The following is a 20259-nucleotide window of genomic DNA, read 5'->3' as shown; positions in this document are numbered from 1 at the left end:
GCTCATAGTGCTCTATACCAGCTATCACTGTACACTACACGCTGTAAGCAAAACTATGTGTATCACTAGTCTTATATGAGTCCTGCTATGAAGCATTGTGGCTCTGGAGAGTCATACCTTGCTTCCCATTGCTTTGACAGGGCAGTCACATTGGCTCCATTCCTGGTAGGTGTATTTCAACATGAGATTACAAAGGAAGCTCCTGAAGCACAGAGAGGTCAAGTTATGAGGTCACTGCAATTGCAACAAGTGAACCAGTGTGCGTGCGTGCATGCGTGCTTGTGTGTGTGTGTGTGTGTGTGTGTGTGTGTGTTATTGTTGCTTGAGACAGGATCATAATATGTAGTACTGACTAGCAAATATTGACTATCTCACTCTGTAGCTCATGGTGGCCTCAAACTCAGAGATCTGCTTCCCAAATGCTTGGATTAAAGATGTTCACCACTACATGGGGCTTTTTAAACTTCTATTTTAATTTCACTTTATTGTGTATAGGGACAGAGGTACATGCCATGACACCAGTATAGCAGTCAGAGGACAATTCAGGAGTTGGTTTTCTATTACCAGTGCAGCTGACGGGGATCTAACTCAAGTCATCAAGTTTGACAGCAGGCAGCTTTATCCACTGATCCATTTCATCAGCTCAAAGCTGCAGATTTTGAGTTTGGACAGACTGCTTACTATACAGTTCCAGCCCTCATGCTGACATCTAGCCAAGGGCTAGAGGCAAGACAAAGTGGGTTTTGAGCACCCACAACAGGCTTTTAGAGTGAATTTGGAGTTTGTGGCCACCTAGAGGTTGATTTGTAAATGACTAGTAGGGAGAGTTTTCTAAAGTACATTGTAACCCTGAAGGAGGAAGTACAGCTTAGTTGTTTCATGACCAGATGGTAAGTCAGTGCAAACTCTCAGCTCCAGGTTAGGCATGGTCCCCACTGCAGTTTATCTTCTCTTTATGGTTACTTTGTAAGTGAGTTCTACTTGGGTTCCAGGCTGCCCTAGGAGCATGATCCAGTGTGGACAAAGAAGTCTAAGATTTTTAGCTAACAGCTCTGGTTGTGACCTCAGTCATTTTATAGCTGTTATGGAGCCTTCATTCTGGTGAAGAGGTGTAGGCCTGATGACGTATGTGCCTCTCATCTCTCTATGGCAGGTGTTTAGTAGGGAAGTGGACAGAGGTGGGGGAGTCATGCTAGAGCCAGATAAGAGAATGGACCCTGGACTCTCCTTTCGGGTTCCCCTTTTGTTCCAGTGCCTTCTGTCAACCAGGAGTCATCTGTTGAGAGAGAATATCCAAACTGGACAGACTCTTGACTCTTGGACCCCATACCCTCAAATCCCAAAGTCATGAATATCACTTCCTACGTCAGGTACTAGGGGTTGGGTTGAATCCAATCAAGCTTCTGCTTTGTATGCATGTCTACCCTGCTGTTGTGTGTCTTTGGGGGCTTATGAGTTAGGTCAGTGAGGCTCACACTCAATGTGAGGTCTAGCTAGGCCACACACCATCCTAGCCTCATGTGTAAGCCCTCCTAAAGGCTTCTCTAAGGAAGTAAATGGGATACATAATTTGATCCACCATGGAGTATGATTTGATGTTTGGTATTGAGTGGTCAGGTAGGTAGGAATTTCTCATTGCTGCTTTTCTGTTTTTCCCTTTTCAAGGAAAGTTCTATCTCGCTGTTGTACTCCAGCCAACCCTGTGTACCTCAGCTTCAAAAGTGAGCCCCTCAGCTGTTGGACTCAGAGGCCTGAGTGCCAGGGCACCATTGCAAGGGCAACATGGACACCTGCCTCTGCAAGATTGGTTGTCACAGGACCTCAGTACCTTCCTGTGCGCAGCTGGCACTCATCACCTCCCCTAGGAGAGGACTCTGTGATAGAGAAGTCCCTTAAGTCCTTAAAGGACAAAAATAAGAAGCTGGAAGAGGGTGGCCCTGTGTACAGCCCACCAGCTCAGGTGGTAGTAAAGAAGTCCCTTGGACAGAAGGTACTGGATGAGCTGAAACACTACTACCATGGCTTCCGCCTGCTCTGGATCGACACCAAGATAGCTGCCCGCATGCTGTGGCGAATCCTCAATGGTCATACACTGACTCGCCGGGAGCGCAGGCAGGTATGGTACACACCATGCTCTTTGTTTTTTGTTTTTTGGGGTTTTTTTGTTTTGTTTTGTTTTTTTGTTTTTGTTTTTTTCAAGACGGGGGTTTCTCTGTATTGCTTTGGAGGCAGTCCTGGAACTAGTGTAGACAAGGCTGGTTTTGAACTCACAGAGATCCGCCTTCCTTTGCCTCCCGAGTGCTGGGATTAAAGGCATGCGCCACCAACGCCCGGCTATGCTCTTCTTTCTATGCAGGTTATTTTCTACTCCTTCTGATAAAAGTTTATAGAAACATGAGCCTATCTCATACTACTAGTTGAATTATAATGTGAATGCTGACATGTTGTTTCCTTCCTTGGTGGTTTCCTGCAGCCTTGCCCTGGTCTCTGTGTTTCTGTTTCTACTTCATAGACACTGTGTCCCTCGGAGGAAGTCTCTTAAAGTTAAGTTCTTTGGCTCTGTGAGCACTGAATGTAATTCCTGTGTCCTTCAGCTCTGAAAAGGCCCTTCCTGGGGCTGGAGAGATGGCTCAGTCATTAAAAGCACTTACCGTGCCTAAGACTTTGTGCACAGAGTTTGAATTTAAAGGTGACAAACTAATCTGGCAGAGGAAATTTCAAGACAAAAATAAGATCAGAGGCCTACAAGATTGGCTCATCTGTTAAAGGCGCTGGTCACTCCAGCCTGACCACCTGAGTTTAGTTCCTGAAACATGTAAGGGTTAGGGAGAGAAATGACTGCATCAAGTTGTTCTTTCACTTCCATACGTGTGCTGTGACACACATGCACCCTCCCACATACATGATAGGCACACGCACATACAATGAAATCATTGTTTTTACCCAGGTTCATAATGGGGCTCAGGGGCAAAAGCTGCGTAGAATGACTTGAAAAACTTGCAATTGGTCCAGAAAAGCCAGTAAACGTTGGAGCTAAGGATAGTATAGTTGTTAAAGAAATTGGAACTGGGGCTGGAGAGATGGCTCAGCGGGGTTAAGAGCACTGGCTGCTCTTCCAGAGAACTCAGGTTCAATTCACAGCACCCACTTGGCAGCTCACATCTGTCTGTAACTCCAGTTCCAGGGCTTTTGACACCATCACACAAATGTAAATGTAAGCAGAACACCAACGAACATGAAATAAAAGTAAAATTAAAACAAAAGAAAAAGAAACTGGGACCATAGGGCTGGAGAGATGACTCTGATTTAGAACATTTATTGCTCTTGCAAAGAGAGGACTTGAGTTCAGTCCCAGAACTGTTTGGTAGCTCACAACCATCTCTAACTCTAATTCCAAGACTTTAGACACCCTCATTTGAACCACTTTGTGCCCCAGGCATACATATGATACACATACATACATGCAAACAAAGCATTCATGCACATAAATAATTTTTTTTGTTTGTTTGGTTTTTTGTTTTTCGAGACAGGGTTTCCCTGTGGCTTTGGAGGCTGTACTGGAACTAGCTCTTGTAGACCAGGGTGGTCTTGAACTCAGAGCTCCGCCGGCCTCTGCCTCCCGAGTGCTGGGATTAAAGGCGTGAGCCACCACCACCCGGCTGCACATAAATAATTTTTTTTTTTATTAATTCAAGTTAGGGAGCAAGCTTGTTTCACATGTAAGTCCCTTCTCCCTCTCCCTCCCCTCACCCCATCCCTCCTCCCCCACCCCCAACCTACCCCCACCCCATCCACCCACCACTCCCCAGGCAGGGTAGGGCCCTCAACGGGGGCTCTGCAAAGTCCACCAAATCTTCCTGTGCTGGGCCTGGGCCCTTCCCCATGTGTCCAGGGCCAGAGTGTATCCCTTCACGTGGGATGGGCTCTCAAAGTCCCTTCTTACATCAGGGAAAAATGCTAATCCACCACCAGAGGATCCCTGGAGTGCAGAGGCCTCCTTATTGGCATCCATGTTCAGGGGGCTGCATCAGTCTTGTACTGGCCTCCCAGATAAATACATTTTTTAAAATACTTTTTTTAAAGAGAGAGATTGGGGCCAAGCATGGTAGTGCACACATTTAATCCCAGCACTTGGGAGGCAGAGGCAAGTAGATCTCTGTGAGTTCAAGGACAGCCAGGGCTGTTCCACAGAGAAACCCTGTCTGGAAAAAGACAAAACAAACAACAACAAAGAACAAAAAGAGAGAAATCGGGACCATTAAAAACATGCAAGTCAGCTTGCCAGTAAAAGAACTGTCTGAGAAAAATACCCTGCTTGCTTACACTCTGTTAATCTGTAACAAGTTACTTGGACATGAATATATATGGGTTCTTGGGACAACTTGTTTTTACCTGTAATATGTAAAATGTTTAATCATGTAAGGGATATGGAAAACATGCTTTTTACTTGTATTCATTATAATTACTCACTTGAAAAATAGATGTAACCACATGGTAACTTAGATTTTGTGGGATACATAAGCTGTAGAGGAAAAATAAAGAGTAGAATACGGAAGACAAATAAAGAAAAAGTCAGAAGGAAACCATCAAAAAACAAAAACAAGTATTTTGTGAGAAACATGCCTTTAGGTCATCTAAAAAATTGCTCAGGCCTGGTGGTGATGGCACATGCCTTTAATCCCAGCACTTGGAAGGCAGAGGAAGGTGAATCTCTGTGAGTTAGAGGCCAGCCTGGTCTACAAAATGAGTTCCAGGACAGCCAGGGCTGTTACACAGAGAAACCCTATCTGGAGGAGAAAAAAATTGTCAAGACCATGGCCTATAGTAGACTCTGCTATGGAAAATTATAAACTCATTTGAATGCCTTCACAGGTCCTCTACTTGCAGATGGTAGTGTGGGACATCTTTCATAGATCACTATCTTGTCTAAATTGCTCTCCTTTGGGCCTGTTTTGTTTATCTGTTCAGCTAGTGAGCTGTGGGTTAACACCCTACCCCATTTTTCTGAAGGCCATTGGTATTTAGGCTATGAGAAAGAAATGGGTTTCTGGGGGTATCTTCCAAGAGCTCTTGAGTTGCATTTGTAGTAATGCTAAGAGAGATGCTCCTACCTTCTCTGTCCCCACTGATGTGCTCATATCTTTGCAGTTTCTCCGGATTTGTGCAGACCTCTTCCGCCTAGTGCCCTTCCTGGTATTTGTGGTGGTGCCCTTCATGGAATTCCTGCTGCCTGTAGTTGTAAAGCTCTTCCCCAACATGCTGCCATCCACATTTGAAACCCAGTCCATCAAGGTGAGGGCATTGGTGTTATGATAAAGCTCCAGGGGAACCTTGGCAGATTCTATGGCAGTCAGGGAACAAACATTCCAGGCAAACAGAGCTTAAGTGAGATGTTTTATTAGAAGGGGGAGGGAAGAGGGGAGGAAAGAGAAAAGAGGCCTGTCTGCCCCAGGGGGAACAGCAGGAAAGTGACCGGGAGTGGCTGGCGATCTTTCTTTTAAAGGGGTCCTTACACCCACATGCAGACTATGCATCCATGGAACCCTGGGCTGACCAGGGTATTGCCTGAGTGCATTCTGCCAGGTGACAGGGACAGGCCAGCATAATACCTGAATCCTTAAACCTGGGACTTTACACTTTGAAAATGAATCTAAGTGGGTAAAGAAGTATTTGCATGAAAACACAAGGTCTTGAATTTAACTCTCTGGAACCATGTAAAAACCAAGCTGGGTAGTACATCTGTAATCCCAGTTCTCCTATGGCGAAATGGAAGGTAGTGACAGGACAGCTCCCAAAAGATCATGCCAGCTAATAGCAAACAACAAAGAAGAGACCGTCTCAAACAAGTAAATGGTAAGAACCAACACCCAAGGTGTCCTCTAATCTCCACACTCACACAAGTCAATGTACATATATGTACATTAAACAGACAAACACAAACAAAAAAAACAACAAATAGAAAATGAGTCTAAAATTCCTTCCAGACTACACATTGCTAGAAGCATGGTGTCTGGTTCTTTTGTGAAGCATCAGCTGAGCCAAGTGATTATGTCAGACCAAATGACCCATGAGGCCCCAAAACCTCACTGTCTGGTCCTTCATGAAATAAGTATACCATCTTCTGCTATTGAGGTAGAGTTGGGATTTCACACAGACATTTTTTTAAAATCATGAAACAGAATTTAAGAATATATCACACTTAGATTTTGTTCCTTGAAGGGTATGGGATGTGGGAGACTTGTCTTGCAATAGGCAGCAGTCCAAGCAGGTTTCGAGACTACTTCCTACAGTAGAGCCAGGTCCTGGTGGGATGCAAGAGGGTGCAGGGCATGGCTGGAGTATAACCTTAACTTTGCTGTCATAGGAGGAAAGGCTGAAGAAAGAACTTCGGGTAAAGCTGGAGCTAGCCAAGTTTCTCCAGGACACGATAGAGGAAATGGCCCTGAAGAACAAGGCAGCCAAGGGGAATGCCACCAAAGATTTTTCTGCATTTTTCCAGAAGGTGTAGTATTCCCATCTGTCAGTTGTTGGTTTGAATATCAATATCCACTAGGCCTTTTCTTCCCTCTTCCTTCCTTTCTTTTTTTTTCTTCTTCTTTTCTTTTAAATTGTATACTCAACAGAATAAAGCGCTAGAATAAAGCTACCTCTCAAGGGAGCTGTAGTTATATACAAATGTGCTTCTCCCTGCTACTGAGAAAACTGGGTTGTCATCCAGGGCAGTGCCCCACAGTCCTGATGGAAAAAGGACAGCAGAACTGACCCCAGCTGGCATTCCCAGCCTCCTGGTGGACAGCAACTTGGATGGTGCTGCAGAAATAGATGCTTGTGTATACTTGTGCCTCATACAGGCTTAGATTGCCTAAGGTATAACAATTCCCAGGAGAACTTGGTGAGAGGTAGGTGGTCTAGCCTCTGCATCTACTCTCTCCTGGTTCCTTACTTCCAGCTGGAACCCAAGGTTAGTTCTGGGAACAGGAGAATGCACCTAATGGATAATACTTGGTCTTATTTCTGCAGATCCGGGAGACAGGGGAGAGACCCAGCAATGAGGAAATTATGCGTTTTTCCAAATTATTTGAGGATGAACTGACGCTGGATAACCTCACGAGGCCTCAGCTGGTAGCACTGTGCAAGCTGCTAGAACTTCAGTCCATTGGCACCAACAACTTTCTGCGTTTCCAGCTTACCATGCGGCTGAGGTCCATAAAGGCTGATGACAAAGTGAGTTGGACCAAAAGTCAAACCTATTTAGAGTACTGTTCTGGCCACTTGTCTTTGTGTTTTGCAAATGTGTCTTTGTTCCATTTTGTCTCTGCAGTACTCTGTCTTCTTGAATTTCTTTCTCATTTTCTTGTCATTCTTTTTTTTCTGACATAGCTTAGGCTGGCCTAGAACTCACTAAATGGCCCAGGCTTGCCTCATATTTGTGGCAATCCTCCTGCCCCAGGCTACTGAGTGCTGGGATTACAAACATAAACCACCATACCTGGTTTGTTTGTTTTTTCTTTTTGCTTGGGAAGAACAGTCCTGGGTATTGAACTCACATGTTATGTAAGCACTCTAACTCCTAAGCTGTATTCTTACCCCCCTTTTTTCTTTTCCTTTAATTCTTTTAGATTTATTTTATTTTATATGTATGAATGTTTTGCCTGCATGTATCTATGCATACCTTACCACGTGTGTGCCTGGTGCCCTCAGAGTTCAGAAGAGGGCATGGGATCCTGAAATTGGAGTGATTGGATGGTTGTGAACCATGTGATGGGAATTGCATCCTTGTGCTCTAGAAGAACAGCCAGTACTCTCACCTGTTGAGATATGTCTCCAGCCTGCCTCCATTTTCTTTTTTACATTTTTTTCTTGTTCTGTTTTTCATGTGTGTATAGTATTTATGTGTGTATGGATGTTTGCACATGTCTGGGGTGGGTATGTATGTGTGAGTGGGTTCACGTACATGTGTAAGCTCAAGGATGATGTTGGGAATCACCCTCAGTTCTTCTGTCTTACTCAGTACAGCAGAGTCTTCCAGTCAAACCCTAAACTCAAAACTATGGCTAGTTTCCTAGCCAGCTTGCTTTAGGGAGTCCCCAGTCTCTGTCTTCCAAGGCTGGGAATCAAGATTAGCATTTAACTCTTTTTTTTTCTGTTTACACATTTAAAATTTATTCATATCTTACAAACATACATATAACATCACTGTAACTACAATTTCTCACTTCCCAATATGATTGATTCCACATGAAGCACTGTCACTTGGGAAAACACTAGTTATACTGATCTATTTACAGCTTCACCAAAATTGCTCATGTCATTTCAGTATTTAATATAGCAGTTACAGGCATTTAACTCTTTTTTAAAAATGTTTTATTTTGATTTATTTATTTTTATTTTATGTGCATTGGGGTTTTGCCTGCATGTATTTCTATGTGAGGATGTTGGATACCCTGGAACTAGAATTATAGACAGTTGTGAGCTGCTGTGTGTGTGTTGGGTATTGACCTGGGTCCTCTGGAAAAGCAGTCAGTGCTCTTAATTGCTGAGCTATCCCTCCAGCCCCAGCATTTAACTCTTTTAAGACAATTTTCAAAACATTTATTTAGTGTGTCTTGTGTGTGTGCAAGCAGATATGGGCATCACACATTATATGTGTGGAGTCAGTTATACTTGCATGAGTCGGTTCTTTTAATTCTATTATGCTGTTCCCAAGGATCAAATTTAGGTTATCAAGCTTAGTGGGAAGTACCATTTTGCTTCCCTGGCCTTCAACTCTTAATCTTCTTGCTTCCACCGTATAGGATTGTAGGCATGTCTCACCACACCTAGCCTTAGCACTCTTTCTTTAATTTTATTTTGAACATACAGGGTCTCAGTTACCAGGCCAACCTTGAACTTTGAATCTTCCTTCCGCTGACCCCCAAAGCATGGGATTACAGGGGTGGACCACCAACCAGGCCTGGTCTGCCTGCCTGCCTGCCTGCCTTCCTAATTTCACTTCTCTTCCCTTCCCTCCTCTCTCTCCTTCCCTGTCTCTATTTATTTATTTGCAGGCAGTCAAGGGCTCTCTACTGTAGCTCTGGCTATCCTGGAACTTGTTTTGTATACTGAGCTGACCTCAAAACTCATTATGTAGATCAGGCTGGCCTTGATCTAACAGAGATCAGCCTGCCTCTATCTCTCAAGTGCTTCGATTAAAGGCATCTACCACCATACCTGGCCCTTGCTTTCCTTTCCTGAACATACTAATCATAGTTCATGTCCAGTATTATAGGACTGGGGAGAGTGGGGAGTCTATGGATCTTTGTCTTTGCTGTCCTTGCTTTTGTTTGTTTGCTTTATTTATTTTTGGTTTTTTTGAGACAGGGTTTCTCTGTGTAGCTTTGGAGGCTGTCCTGGAACTAGCTCTTGTAGACAAGGCTGGTCTCCAACTCATAGAGATTCACCTGCCTCTGCCTCCCGAGTGCTGGGATTAAAGGCGTGCGCCACCAATGCCCATCATTGTTTGCTATATTTATTTTTTCTGAACTATAGGCACTGACTGTTTTAACAGAGATTCTTCTTTCAGGAAGTACTCACTCAATGAGCAAGCCCAGGGGCTGGCTACTTCTACCCTTGCCAGGATGGCCTTGGGCTGGGAAAGTTTTGGGGAGCTAGCAAAGAGGGAGCTAACAAGGAGCTGACTTGTCCTCAGCAAGTAGTAACAGCTACCTCCTCTCCATCAAGATGTCATTAGGAACAAGTGTAAAACCATGGTTTCCACTCTAGCCCTTCACTGTCAAGTGCATTCAGGAGAAGCCCAGTGGAGTTAGGACTTTGACAGCTGCCCAACAGTAACAAGACCAGCTCCTGTGGTGTCAGTGGGAGCTAGGTGGGAAGCAGTAACGAGGAACTTCTGCCCTGGCAGACAGGGTGTTCAGGCTAACAGAAGTGGTATAGGGTGTTTATCTTAGGGAGTCAGCCAGTACAGTGGGGAGCCTGTGCCCTCATTTGTTCTAAACATCACCCCTTAACTGTAACAAGTCTTTCTCTGTCCCACCAGCCAGCTCTCAGATCATGACACCAAGACTTCTTATTAATTATGAAAGCTTGGTCTTGTTCCTAACTAGCTCTTATAACTTAAATTAACCAATTTACATTAATTTATGTTTTATGTTGTATTACCTCTCTTCCACCTTGCACCTCCTGTTTTCTCTCCATGTCTCCTAGCTTCTCTTGCTTGCCTAGATCCTTCCTCTTCTTCCTTTCTCTCCCTGGAAATCCTACCTATATCTCCTGCCTAGCTATTGGCCATTCATTTTTTTATTACACCAATCACAGCAATACATCTTCACGAAGTGTATATATATCCCACAACACTTAACTGTGGATGGGACCAAGTAGCTGTGTGGAGAGACACCTGTGTGACGTATAGCACCTGAGCCATACGGAACCTTGCTGAGGAATAGGGATAGAGAGCGCAAGGAACTGGCACTGTGCCTTTGTTTCCTATGGGGGAGCAGTCAGGGAGTGGTTTTGACCATAGGCTGTGAAACAGAGAGATCAAAGTTCAGTTTGGTTAAGAAAACCAGTTCACAGAGCAGCTCTGGCTGTAAGATGCAAAAATCTTAATTGCACTTCTGTGAAAGTAGTAACCCCTCCCCCCCCCCACACACACACCCCAGCAGTGTCAGAGGCAGCCAGTAAAACAGAAACTAGAATCCCATCCAGATTCTTCTGCCATGTACCCATGTGAAGAGTTGTATTAGGGTTAGAGAGATCACTCTGTGGTTAAGATCATTTGCTGTCTGATACAGAAATGATAGAATAAAAAGATAGATTATTGAATCTACTTTTCAACCATAAAAAGCAACTACTAGTCTACATATTTTACATTGGTATAGATTTTTGTATATTGATACAAATTTGAGTTTGTTTTTATTATACTGTATGTGTTTCTACTCCTGTTTGAGATATTGTGCTTAAGCAGCTCATTTAAAAATATAATGTTTAAACTCTAGACCTACAACTGTAGAGACTCCAAGGGACCAAACTAGGCCCTCCATATATGGGAGACAGTTGTGAAATTTGGACTATCAGAGAGGCCCTGGCAGTAGTACCACAATACAAACCTGGTATATGAGCTAGCTTGTTGGAGCCCATTGCCTATGGTGGGATGCCGTGCTCAGTCTTAATGCATGGGAGAGGGGTCGGGCCATGTGCCAGACTATGTTGACTCCTCATGGGAACCCTTACCCATGAGGAGGAGTAAACTGGGGGTGGGTTAAGGTGGAGGCAAGGGAGGGTGGGAGGAGGGGTGGGAGGGAGAACTGTGGTTGAAATGTAAAATGAAATAAAAAAATGGAAAAAATATAATATATAGTTAAAAAATACAGATTAATAATTAGTCATCTATAATAGTCACCCATATCTATCAAACTTATGGTCATGTTAGGTTTTCTAAGTATACAAAACAATCCTTTTCTACACTGTGAATATGTATTACTCTCATTGGTTAATAAAAAGGTGATAGGCCAGAAGGATCAGAAGGAAGATGGAGTCGGGAGACACCAGCCAGCTTCCAGGGAAGTAGGACTTATAGAAAATAAGGTAATGGGCTGGAGAGATGACTCAGAGGTTAAGAGCACTGTCTGCTCTTCCAGAGGTCCTGAGTTCAATTCTCAGCAACCACATGGTGGTTCACAACCATCTGTAATGAGATCTGGTGCCCTCTTCTGGCCTGCAGGGACACATGCAGACAGAAAACTGTGTACATAATAAATAAATCTTTAAAAAAAAAAAAAGAAAGAAAGAAGATGAGGTAACAAGCCATGAGCCTTGTGTCGAAGCATAGATAAGAAATATGGTTTAATCTAATTATGAGCAGTCTTTACCTATGTGGTGGCTCACAACCATCTGTAACTCCAGTTCCAGGGCATTTTCAACACTATCTTCTGACCTCTGTGGGCATCAGGCACACATGTGGTACACATACATATATGCAGGCAAAACCCTCATACATATAACTTAAATAAGTTTTTAAAAATTAAAAAGGGCCAAGTGGTGGTGGTGCATGCCTTTAATCCCAGCAGAGGCAGAGGCAGACAAATTTCTGAGTTCAAGGCTAGCCGCTCTACAGAGCATGTTCCAGGACAACCAAGGCTACACAGAGAAACTCTTATCTTTAATTACAAAAAAAAAAGAATGAGAAACAACCAAGACATTCTCAGGTAAAAGAACACAAGAATTGTCTCATATTCCTTAAAGAATGGCCAAAGAGCTTTTCTGGCTGCCCGGCCATCTTGGCTGCGCTTGGTTGGGGCTGCACTGCGCCTGAGGCAGGAACATGGTGGCCACCAAGAAGACAAAAAGTCCCTGGAGTCCATCAACTCCAGGCTCCAGCTGGTGATGAAGAGCAGGAAGTACATGCTGGGCTATAAACAGACGCTCAAGATGATCAGGCAGGGCAAAGCCAAGCTGGTCATCCTCGCCAATAACTGCCCAGCCCTGAGGAAATCTGAAATAGAGTACTATGCCATGTTGGCTAAGACCGGGGTCCATCACTACAGTGGCAATAACATTGAATTGGGCACAGCATGTGGGAAATACTACAGAGTATGCACATTGGCTATCATTGACCCGTGACTCTGATATTATTAGAAGCATGCCAGAACAGACTGGTGAGAAGTAGTAAACCAGAAATGCCTTCCTTTAATAAAACCACCAGAGCTCTTTAAAAAAAAAAAAAAAATGGCCAAAGAAACAAAGGAGATGGGTTGGTTGGTAAAGTGCTGGCCATATAAGCATTTAGACCTGCATTTAGATCCCCAGAACTATACAAGCACTGGTGTAGGCAGAGACAAGTGAAGCTTATTGGCTGGACAACCTAGCTGAACTGATGAACTTCAGGTTCAGCTAGACTCTTGACCCCAAAGAAATAAAAGAGAGTGATCAAAGAAAGACACCTCATGTATAGTTCTGGCCCACAAATCCATATGCATACATATGTACACACATTAACTGGTACAAACATTACAGATACAATACAGTACACACACACATGCCAAAGGAAGTTTTTTACTCAAAACTATTTATTATACAATGCAAGATAAGACTTCGGAATATCAGAAGTAAGGAGGCAGGAAGAAATTTTGAGTGAGTGTGGCCAGCCTTCACTACTACTTTCTAGTGAGCCAAAGGTCTGTAGCACTTGTGATATAGTTCTCTAAGAGAAGAGAAAACAGCTAAGATGACCAGATCAGGAGTAGAAGTAGGCAAAGGAAGGTGAGCATTCTGCCTATTGTTTCACTCTGTAAATTTCGTTAAGTGTGCTCTATATTCCCAGAGCACTCCATGACAATGCTGCAATAGCCAGAGGAAAACAGGGCAGAAACCCAATCAAAAATAGCTTTTTTTGTGTAGTAAATAAACTGGAAATGGCCCCATCTTACTGGGTAAACAGAACAATCCAGTCAGCCTTTGGGAAGCTGCCCATCAGTGAGGAGTCACCTTGGAAGCTCACGGCAGCCAGATGTGTCCTTAGGAACTCCAGAGGTTCCTACATGTGATTTCTGTGTGTTTCTACATGTTCACTATTTTCAAATAACAAGTGACAGCCATAGAAGTCAGGGTGTGTATAAAAGGCAGCATATGGATCCTCATTCAGGTGAACATGGCTCTGTCCTGCCTGCAGTGAGAAGGGTGTGTTTATCTGTGAGTATCTCAGAAAGTTTAATTCAAGAAACTGAGCAGTGGTGCAATAGGATAGTTGTGCAGTTATGGGCCCAACAGAGGCTCAGGAGTTGCCCAGCACATTGTTTACCCATTTCTTCTCTTAACCTGTTGCTTCCTCTGGGTCTCCAGGTCTCCTGTATTCCAAATTGGGGTCACCACGACCTACTCAACTGTAGACTGAAGCAAAGGAAACAACTCTGGGTATGAGGCCATGGTGTCTTCAGTGTGTGGGGCCTCTCTCCCTTAGCACTGTGGATCTGAGCTTTCTGTGGCAGGTTATGAGCCAGCAGGGCACAACTGGTTCTGTCACAAGGAAAGAGCAGGTTCCCCCCAGCACCTTCTCTAGGAAGTGCCTACATGGAGGTGGACTTTCTGACATCTTGGAGTCAATTTTGGTCATCTGTGCTTTCATGACCTTTCCAGATGACTCAAGTTACTTGAGATTCAGAACTTGCTCTGATGGCACTATTTTATCTTTTCTTTTTTTTCTGGTGCCACAGATAGACCCTTGCATCCCAAGGCACTGAGCTATGCCTAATAGCAAAACTTATCAAGAAAGTGGCTGCTGCTGCTCCTGCTGCTTTTTTTTGTGGGGGGTTGGGGTTCGAAGCAGGATTTCTCTGTGTATCCCTGGCTGTCCTGGAACTTGCTTTTTAGACCGGGCTGGCCTCAAACTCAAAGAGATCCACCTGCCTCTGCCTCCCAAGTGCTGAGATTAAAGACATGCATCACCACCACCCCACCTTTCCTTTTACTTTTAAAATTGTATGTGTATGAGTGTTTTGCCTACATGTGTGCCACATAAGTGCTTATGGAGGTCAGTGAGGGCATCAGAACTATAATTATAGATGGTTGTGAACGACCATGTGGGTACTGGGAACCAAAACTAGGTCCTCTGAAACAGCAACAAGTGCTCTTAACCAATGAGCCATCTCTCCAGTCTCAGGAAAATTGTTTCTAATTCAATACTTTTTTTACCCACTTGTGTTAACATCAGTGTCTTAGATCTGGATGATCTTGAAAAGCAGTAATTGGCTTTCTTTTCCAGCTGATTTCTGAGGAAGGAGTGAGCAGTCTGAATGTCAAGGAATTGCAGGCAGCATGTCGAGCACGAGGCATGAGAGCACTTGGAGTCACAGAAGACCGTCTGAAGGACCAACTGAATCAGGTATATGGCCTTAGTGGCTGGCTGGGCAGATTTGTAGCTTTCTCCTCTGTTATCCTCTGTTAGGAATTACCTACCTTTGCTCCAGACCTGTACAGGCCCGTGTGTGTGCGTGCGTGCGTGCGTGCGTGTGTGTGTGTGTGTGTGTGTGTGTGTGTGTGTGTGTGTGTGTGTGTGTGTTTTCAAACTAGAAAAGCCCTAAGATTGGGGTATGGCCTGAGTGGTATGTGTAAGGCCCAGAATTCTATCCTTAACACTGCATGGTAGTACACACATAACACACAAACCTGAGCATGATGGTACATCCTGACACAGAAGGATCACTGAGTTGAGGGCAGCCTGAGCTATAGTGTAAGACCCTGTCTCAGAACAAACAGAGAGAAAGAAAGGTCAGTCAGTTGATAGGCTGCTAGCCTAGCATGCACAGGGCCCTGGGTTGGATCTCTAGTACCATCTGAATGGTTGTACACATTATATGTAATCCTGGCACTCAAGATATGGAAGCAGGACAATCAGAAATTTAAGAGCATCTTCAGCTAAAAATCAAGTTTCGGGACACCCTTACAACTTGACTGGATTTGCATCCACCCTCTCAGCTACCCTGTGCCTGGCCTTCTGTGAGTAGGTGCTTGGTATGTGGTACTGTACCCTGCCTCAGCTTGAGGGTCCTGATGCAATAGTCCCTGTGCAGGTCTATGGAAGTATGTGACATTTACAGCCCTTCATCTTTCATATCAGAAGGCTTAACAGATGTGAGATATGAGCTTGGTCTTCCTCCTAACTCAGCTTCACACCTGTGGTGCCCTTGGCAGTTGTTCACCTGCCACTTTTCACTCTTCACATGCGGCCAAGGATAAGTGCACACTCATTTTCCCATTAAACACATTTCTGCAATCCTTATCCATTTGTCTTTCAAGGGCTTCTCATAACATAGGTAGGTTCCCAGCACAGACCTAAAGGCTGTGTACATTGGCAAACTAGAGAATCCAAGGTCTTAGTCATTTGACTAAGTTGTCAAGTCTATAAATAAATGTCTCAAGCCAGGTGTGGTGGAGCATGCCTTTAATCCCAGCACTTAGGAAGGCAGAAGCAAATGGATCCCTGAGTTTGAGGCCAGCCTGGTCTATAGAGTGAGTTCCGGGACAGCCATCCTACACAGGGAAACTCTGTCTTGGGGGTGGGGGATGATGTCTTTATCTGCTAAGCCATCTTGTCAGCCTTTAGTTTGTTTTTAGTATAGACAAGATCTCCTATATGACCAGTCTGATCTTAAATTTCTAGGTATCCTGCATCAGCCTTTCTAATTGTTTTATTTATATCTAAACACATGGGCCAGTACGATGGATCTGTGGGTAAAGGTGCTTTGCCTCCAAGTTTGACAACCTGAGTTTGATTCCCAGAACCCATGAGGTAGAAGGGGAGAGATGACTCCTAAAAGTCATGTGCCTCTGTGGCATGTGCTGCTACCCACTCCCAAATAAACAGTTGTAAAATATATGAGTAAAAACACAAAGGTTACAAATAGTAATGGGTATAAGTAATATATGTGTATGGTGCCTTAGGCCTTTTTTTTTTTTTTTTAAGTGTCGGGCTTTAATAGCCCAGGCTGCCAGAGAATGTGTGATCCTTCTGCCTCAGCTAGTTTAGGAATTACAGCTATACACCACTATCAGCCAGTGTACTAGCTTGTTTTTAAGCAAGTAACCATTCTCAATCGACCATTGAACTGATGGTCAATTGTTCAGTTTACTGAGATGTGGTGTGTGCTTTACATTATATATATTGGATATTTTTTAATCTTTATTTTATGTGTATGGGCATTGTATGTATGTTTGCATACCTCGTGCATGCAGGTCCCCATGGATGTCAGAAAAGGGTGTCGGATCCCCCAGAACAGGAGTTACAAACAGTTGTGAGCTGCCATGTGAATGCTAGAAACTGAACCCAGGCCCTTTGCAGGAGTAGCAAATACTCCTTCCAGCCCCTGAAACATAGAAATATCATCTTTGGGAAATGTATTTTAATGATGTAATGAACTATTTATTTAGTCGTGTTTGCTGTGGTACCCAGACTCTATATCCCTCAATTAAGCCAAAGCCACAGAAGGGAACTCCGGGGTGGGCAATCTGTCACCTTGAAGGAGAGGCACTGGGGCTGTAGGTCAGGCAAGGACAGCACGTCCAGTGAGTGTGCTTTGATTGCAGTGGCTCGACTTGCACCTGCATCACGAGATCCCCACATCATTGCTCATCCTGTCTCGGGCCATGTACCTCCCAGACACCCTCTCGCCTGCTGACCAGCTCAAGTCCACCTTACAGACCCTACCAGATATTGTGGTATGTATTGTCAGGAGATTCTTTTGACTCTTTATCTTTGTGGGCTTGGTACCCTCACCTCCACAGCTCTGGGATCCTCTCCACCTTGGTCTTCCTGTCCTCTTCACAGCTCCTCGGTTTGTCTCCCTGCCCAGCCCTGTATGAGGCACAGTCTCAGGAACAACAGTGCTAAGGTTGCAAATCTGAATTGATGTATTTGAGTTTTGCTCTGAAACTCAAAACAGTCCCCTGATGGGTGAGGATCCTTATCCTTGGAAGCCTGGAAGCACCTCTAAACACTTGGGAGGCAACAGCCCATTAGTGTATTCTGTTGTTTTGTATGAAGCCCAGGTGGTAACATTGCTCAGATAGAGATAAGGACATTATAGGTCTGACACCTCAGGCTCACTAGCAATTACCTTCTCCTTTCTCTTTCCCTCCAAAGACAAAGGAAGCTCAGGTGAAAGTGGCAGAAGTGGAAGGCGAGGAAGTAGACAACAAGGCAAAGCTGGAGGCTACACTGCAGGAAGAGGCTGCCATCCAACAAGAACACCTGGAAGAACTGCAGCGGGCTGCCAAGGCTGTGGTAAGCAGCCTACACTGACTGACTCTGTGGGACCCACGGCTGTCCCAGTCCAAGTTTCCTAGAGCCTGCCTTATGGCCATGTATGTGGCTCTCAGTCCTATCCTGTCTTTGCCTGTAGGGGTCAGAGTGGTATATGGACACAGGAGTGCTTGACTGTAGAACTATAGCTCTCAGGGACAGTACAGTAGAAGATATGATGTGGCATCTCTCTGGCCACCATTGGCATAGGACAGGCTGGCTTAGCACCCAAGCAGGAGTCACCAAGGGACCACCTTCTCAGGGTTGTTTTCCTAAGACTTGCTGACTCCCCATAACTGATCACCTCTTGGCCCCATAGTCTCAAAAGTTGCAGGAAGCTGTAATGTGACTGGAACTTGGAATTGCCTAAGTTATTCATGCACATCTCTTCATCCAGACTCAGTCCCAGAGATGGGCAGCATGTTCTGACTCAGTCTGTTGAGCTTCAGGTGGCCTGCTCATCCCGGGGCAGGGAACTACTGCTGCTGGGTGATCTGTGGGTCTTCTTTATCACTTAGTAGAATATTCCAAGTGTGACCTGTCAGGAGTACATGCAGAGTGTGGAGCCAAAGCCAGGTGACCAAGGTGACAGTGTTGTACTGCTTACATTTCAGAAGGACATCCAGCCAGAAGTATTGGAAGCCACTATTCCTGGGAAGCCAGGGGCCGAGCTGCAGCTAAAGGTACCTGATGTGATCCTGTCCTCAGAAGCACTGAAGGATACGGCACCTGTGCTGGAGGGTTTGAAGGTGAGCTGTACATGACCAGGAGAGAAGTAGAGCTGGGGTGTGGGTTCCTTAGCTTCAAAGAAGTCTTGCTGGGCAGGGGATCCTCTTACCCTCCAAACAGTCCACACTTCAGACCCTCCCAGAGATCATGGTATGTATTGTTGGGAAACTCCATTGACTCATTCACTTTGTGGATGGAGGGGTCAACTTCACAACCATGGAGCCCCTCCAGGGACACTTTCACTCCCTTGTGAGATAAAGTAGGGGCAAGTAAAGACCAGCCTTAGGGGTATGAGAAGCTTAGAGCCTGTGACACTGAGATGAGGCTGCCAGGCTTCTCATGGGTTTGTAGGCCCTTGTCCTTCTGTTGGGCAATGGGAGAGGAAATGAAAGCTGGGCCTATAAAGCAGAGCTTCCTCTGTAGAGGACCACCCTGGTGTCATTTGCTGGGTAACTGAGTATGAGGCTCCTTGAGAAATTCCTGTCAACAATAAATTAGACAGAACATGAAAATTTTTCTGAGTCCATCTGTCCTGAAATGCTCCAGGGATATCCCACATGAAGGAGCAGATATTCAAGTGTGGTGGGCAATGAAAACTCTTAAATGGATAGAGACAACTTGGTAGGTGAACAAGAGCGAGGAGGAGAGAATGCTAGATGAAAGCTATGTGTTCAGGAAGGTCTCTGCCTGGGGTCCTGTAGGATGGCAAAAGCCCTGTGTGTCTTGAGGGGAATGGATGATCAGGATCACACTTCAGGGCTCAGAAAAAGGAGGTAAAACTTGCTCTTGATAAAAGCAGAAAGTGTGGAGGGCTGAGGCCTGGCAGCTGTCTCTAACAAATAATGGCCTTTGCAAGAAGGGGTATGACAAAGTTTCTGACTCCGGTCTGGTCACTGGAATTTTGGAGAAGACAGTGTGAGTGAGCCCAGCAGAGCCTAGTGGGTGCCTTTGAAGACTGGCCTATAGAGAGCAGGCTGCTCCATGGCCCAGGAGACCCCAGAATAAACATATGGTGTGATCAAGGCTAGAAGGTCATGGTAGTGACACAAGTCCCCCAAACCTGGACTCAAGGTTGTTCCCATACATTCCTGCAGGAAACAGGCTATAGAGGCAAGACAGAATGATCCCTGGAGTTTAATGACCAGCCACCCTAGCTGAATTGGTAACCCCCATGTTCTAACCTAGACTCTGTCTCAAAAAAGAAGGTGGAGGATGGAGAGATGGCTCAGTAGTTACACTGCTCTTGTTCAAGGCCTGTTCCAAGTGCCCACATCTGGTGGCTCACAACCACCTGTAACTCTAGCTTTAAGGGACCTGATGCCTCTCATCTCTTTGGGTACCTACAGTTATGTGCACATTCCCACATACACACATACAATTAAAAAGTTAATTTTTTAAAAATAACTCTCAGAGGGGGCTGGAGAGATAGCTCAGAGGTTAAGAGCACTGAATGTTCTTCCTGAGATCCTGAGTTCAATTCCCAGCAACCACATGGTGGCTCACAGCCATCTGTTATGAGATCTGGTACCCTCTTCTGGTGTGCAGATATACATGGAAGCAGAATGTTGTATACATAATAAATAAATAAAACCTTTAAAAAAATTAACTCTCAGATGTAACATAGTAGCTCATGCTTTTAATCCCAGTACTCAGGAGGCAGAGACATACATGCATAAATAACAAATAAATAATAAATAAACCTCTCACAACTTAATAAATAAGACAAATAATTTTTAAAA

At 44.6% G+C, this 20259-nt stretch overlaps 2 protein-coding genes across 4 annotated transcripts in view; both read left to right on the top strand.

Annotated features, from left to right (window-relative positions):
- Positions 1–20259, top strand: part of Letm1 (leucine zipper and EF-hand containing transmembrane protein 1) — a 38741-nt gene that overhangs the window by 9902 nt on the left and 8580 nt on the right. Inside the window, exons 2-10 of one of the 3 annotated variants that reach the window (XM_027387196.2) lie at positions 1253–1370; positions 1666–2116; positions 5149–5292; positions 6365–6502; positions 7021–7224; positions 14756–14875; positions 17077–17208; positions 17633–17773; positions 18406–18540. In XM_027387196.2, coding sequence (XP_027242997.1) covers positions 1348–1370; positions 1666–2116; positions 5149–5292; positions 6365–6502; positions 7021–7224; positions 14756–14875; positions 17077–17208; positions 17633–17773; positions 18406–18540 — 1488 coding nt within the window. In that variant the 5' untranslated portion in view covers positions 1253–1347. The remainder of the gene's footprint in view (positions 1–1252; positions 1371–1665; positions 2117–5148; positions 5293–6364; positions 6503–7020; positions 7225–14755; positions 14876–17076; positions 17209–17632; positions 17774–18405; positions 18541–20259) is intronic. The other 2 variants (XM_027387195.2, XM_027387197.2) reach the window with 2 other exon arrangements.
- Positions 12367–12708, top strand: LOC107978793 (60S ribosomal protein L30). Its single transcript, XM_027387198.2, has one exon. The coding sequence runs from the start codon at positions 12382–12384 to the stop codon at positions 12616–12618; it is 237 nt and encodes a 78-aa protein (XP_027242999.1). The 5' UTR covers positions 12367–12381; the 3' UTR covers positions 12619–12708.

This window comes from Cricetulus griseus, assembly GCF_003668045.3.
Source record: "Cricetulus griseus strain 17A/GY chromosome 1 unlocalized genomic scaffold, alternate assembly CriGri-PICRH-1.0 chr1_1, whole genome shotgun sequence".
Taxonomy (NCBI): Eukaryota; Metazoa; Chordata; class Mammalia; order Rodentia; family Cricetidae; genus Cricetulus; species Cricetulus griseus.
The sequence above is the reverse complement of the archived record's forward strand: the minus strand, read 5'-3'. Positions and strand labels throughout refer to the sequence as shown.

Bases quoted from the DNA above. Each gene is read 5' to 3' on its own strand.
- LOC107978793 (XM_027387198.2), top strand. From the start codon at position 12,382: ATGAAGAGCAGGAAGTACATGCTGGGCTATAAACAGACGCTCAAGATG.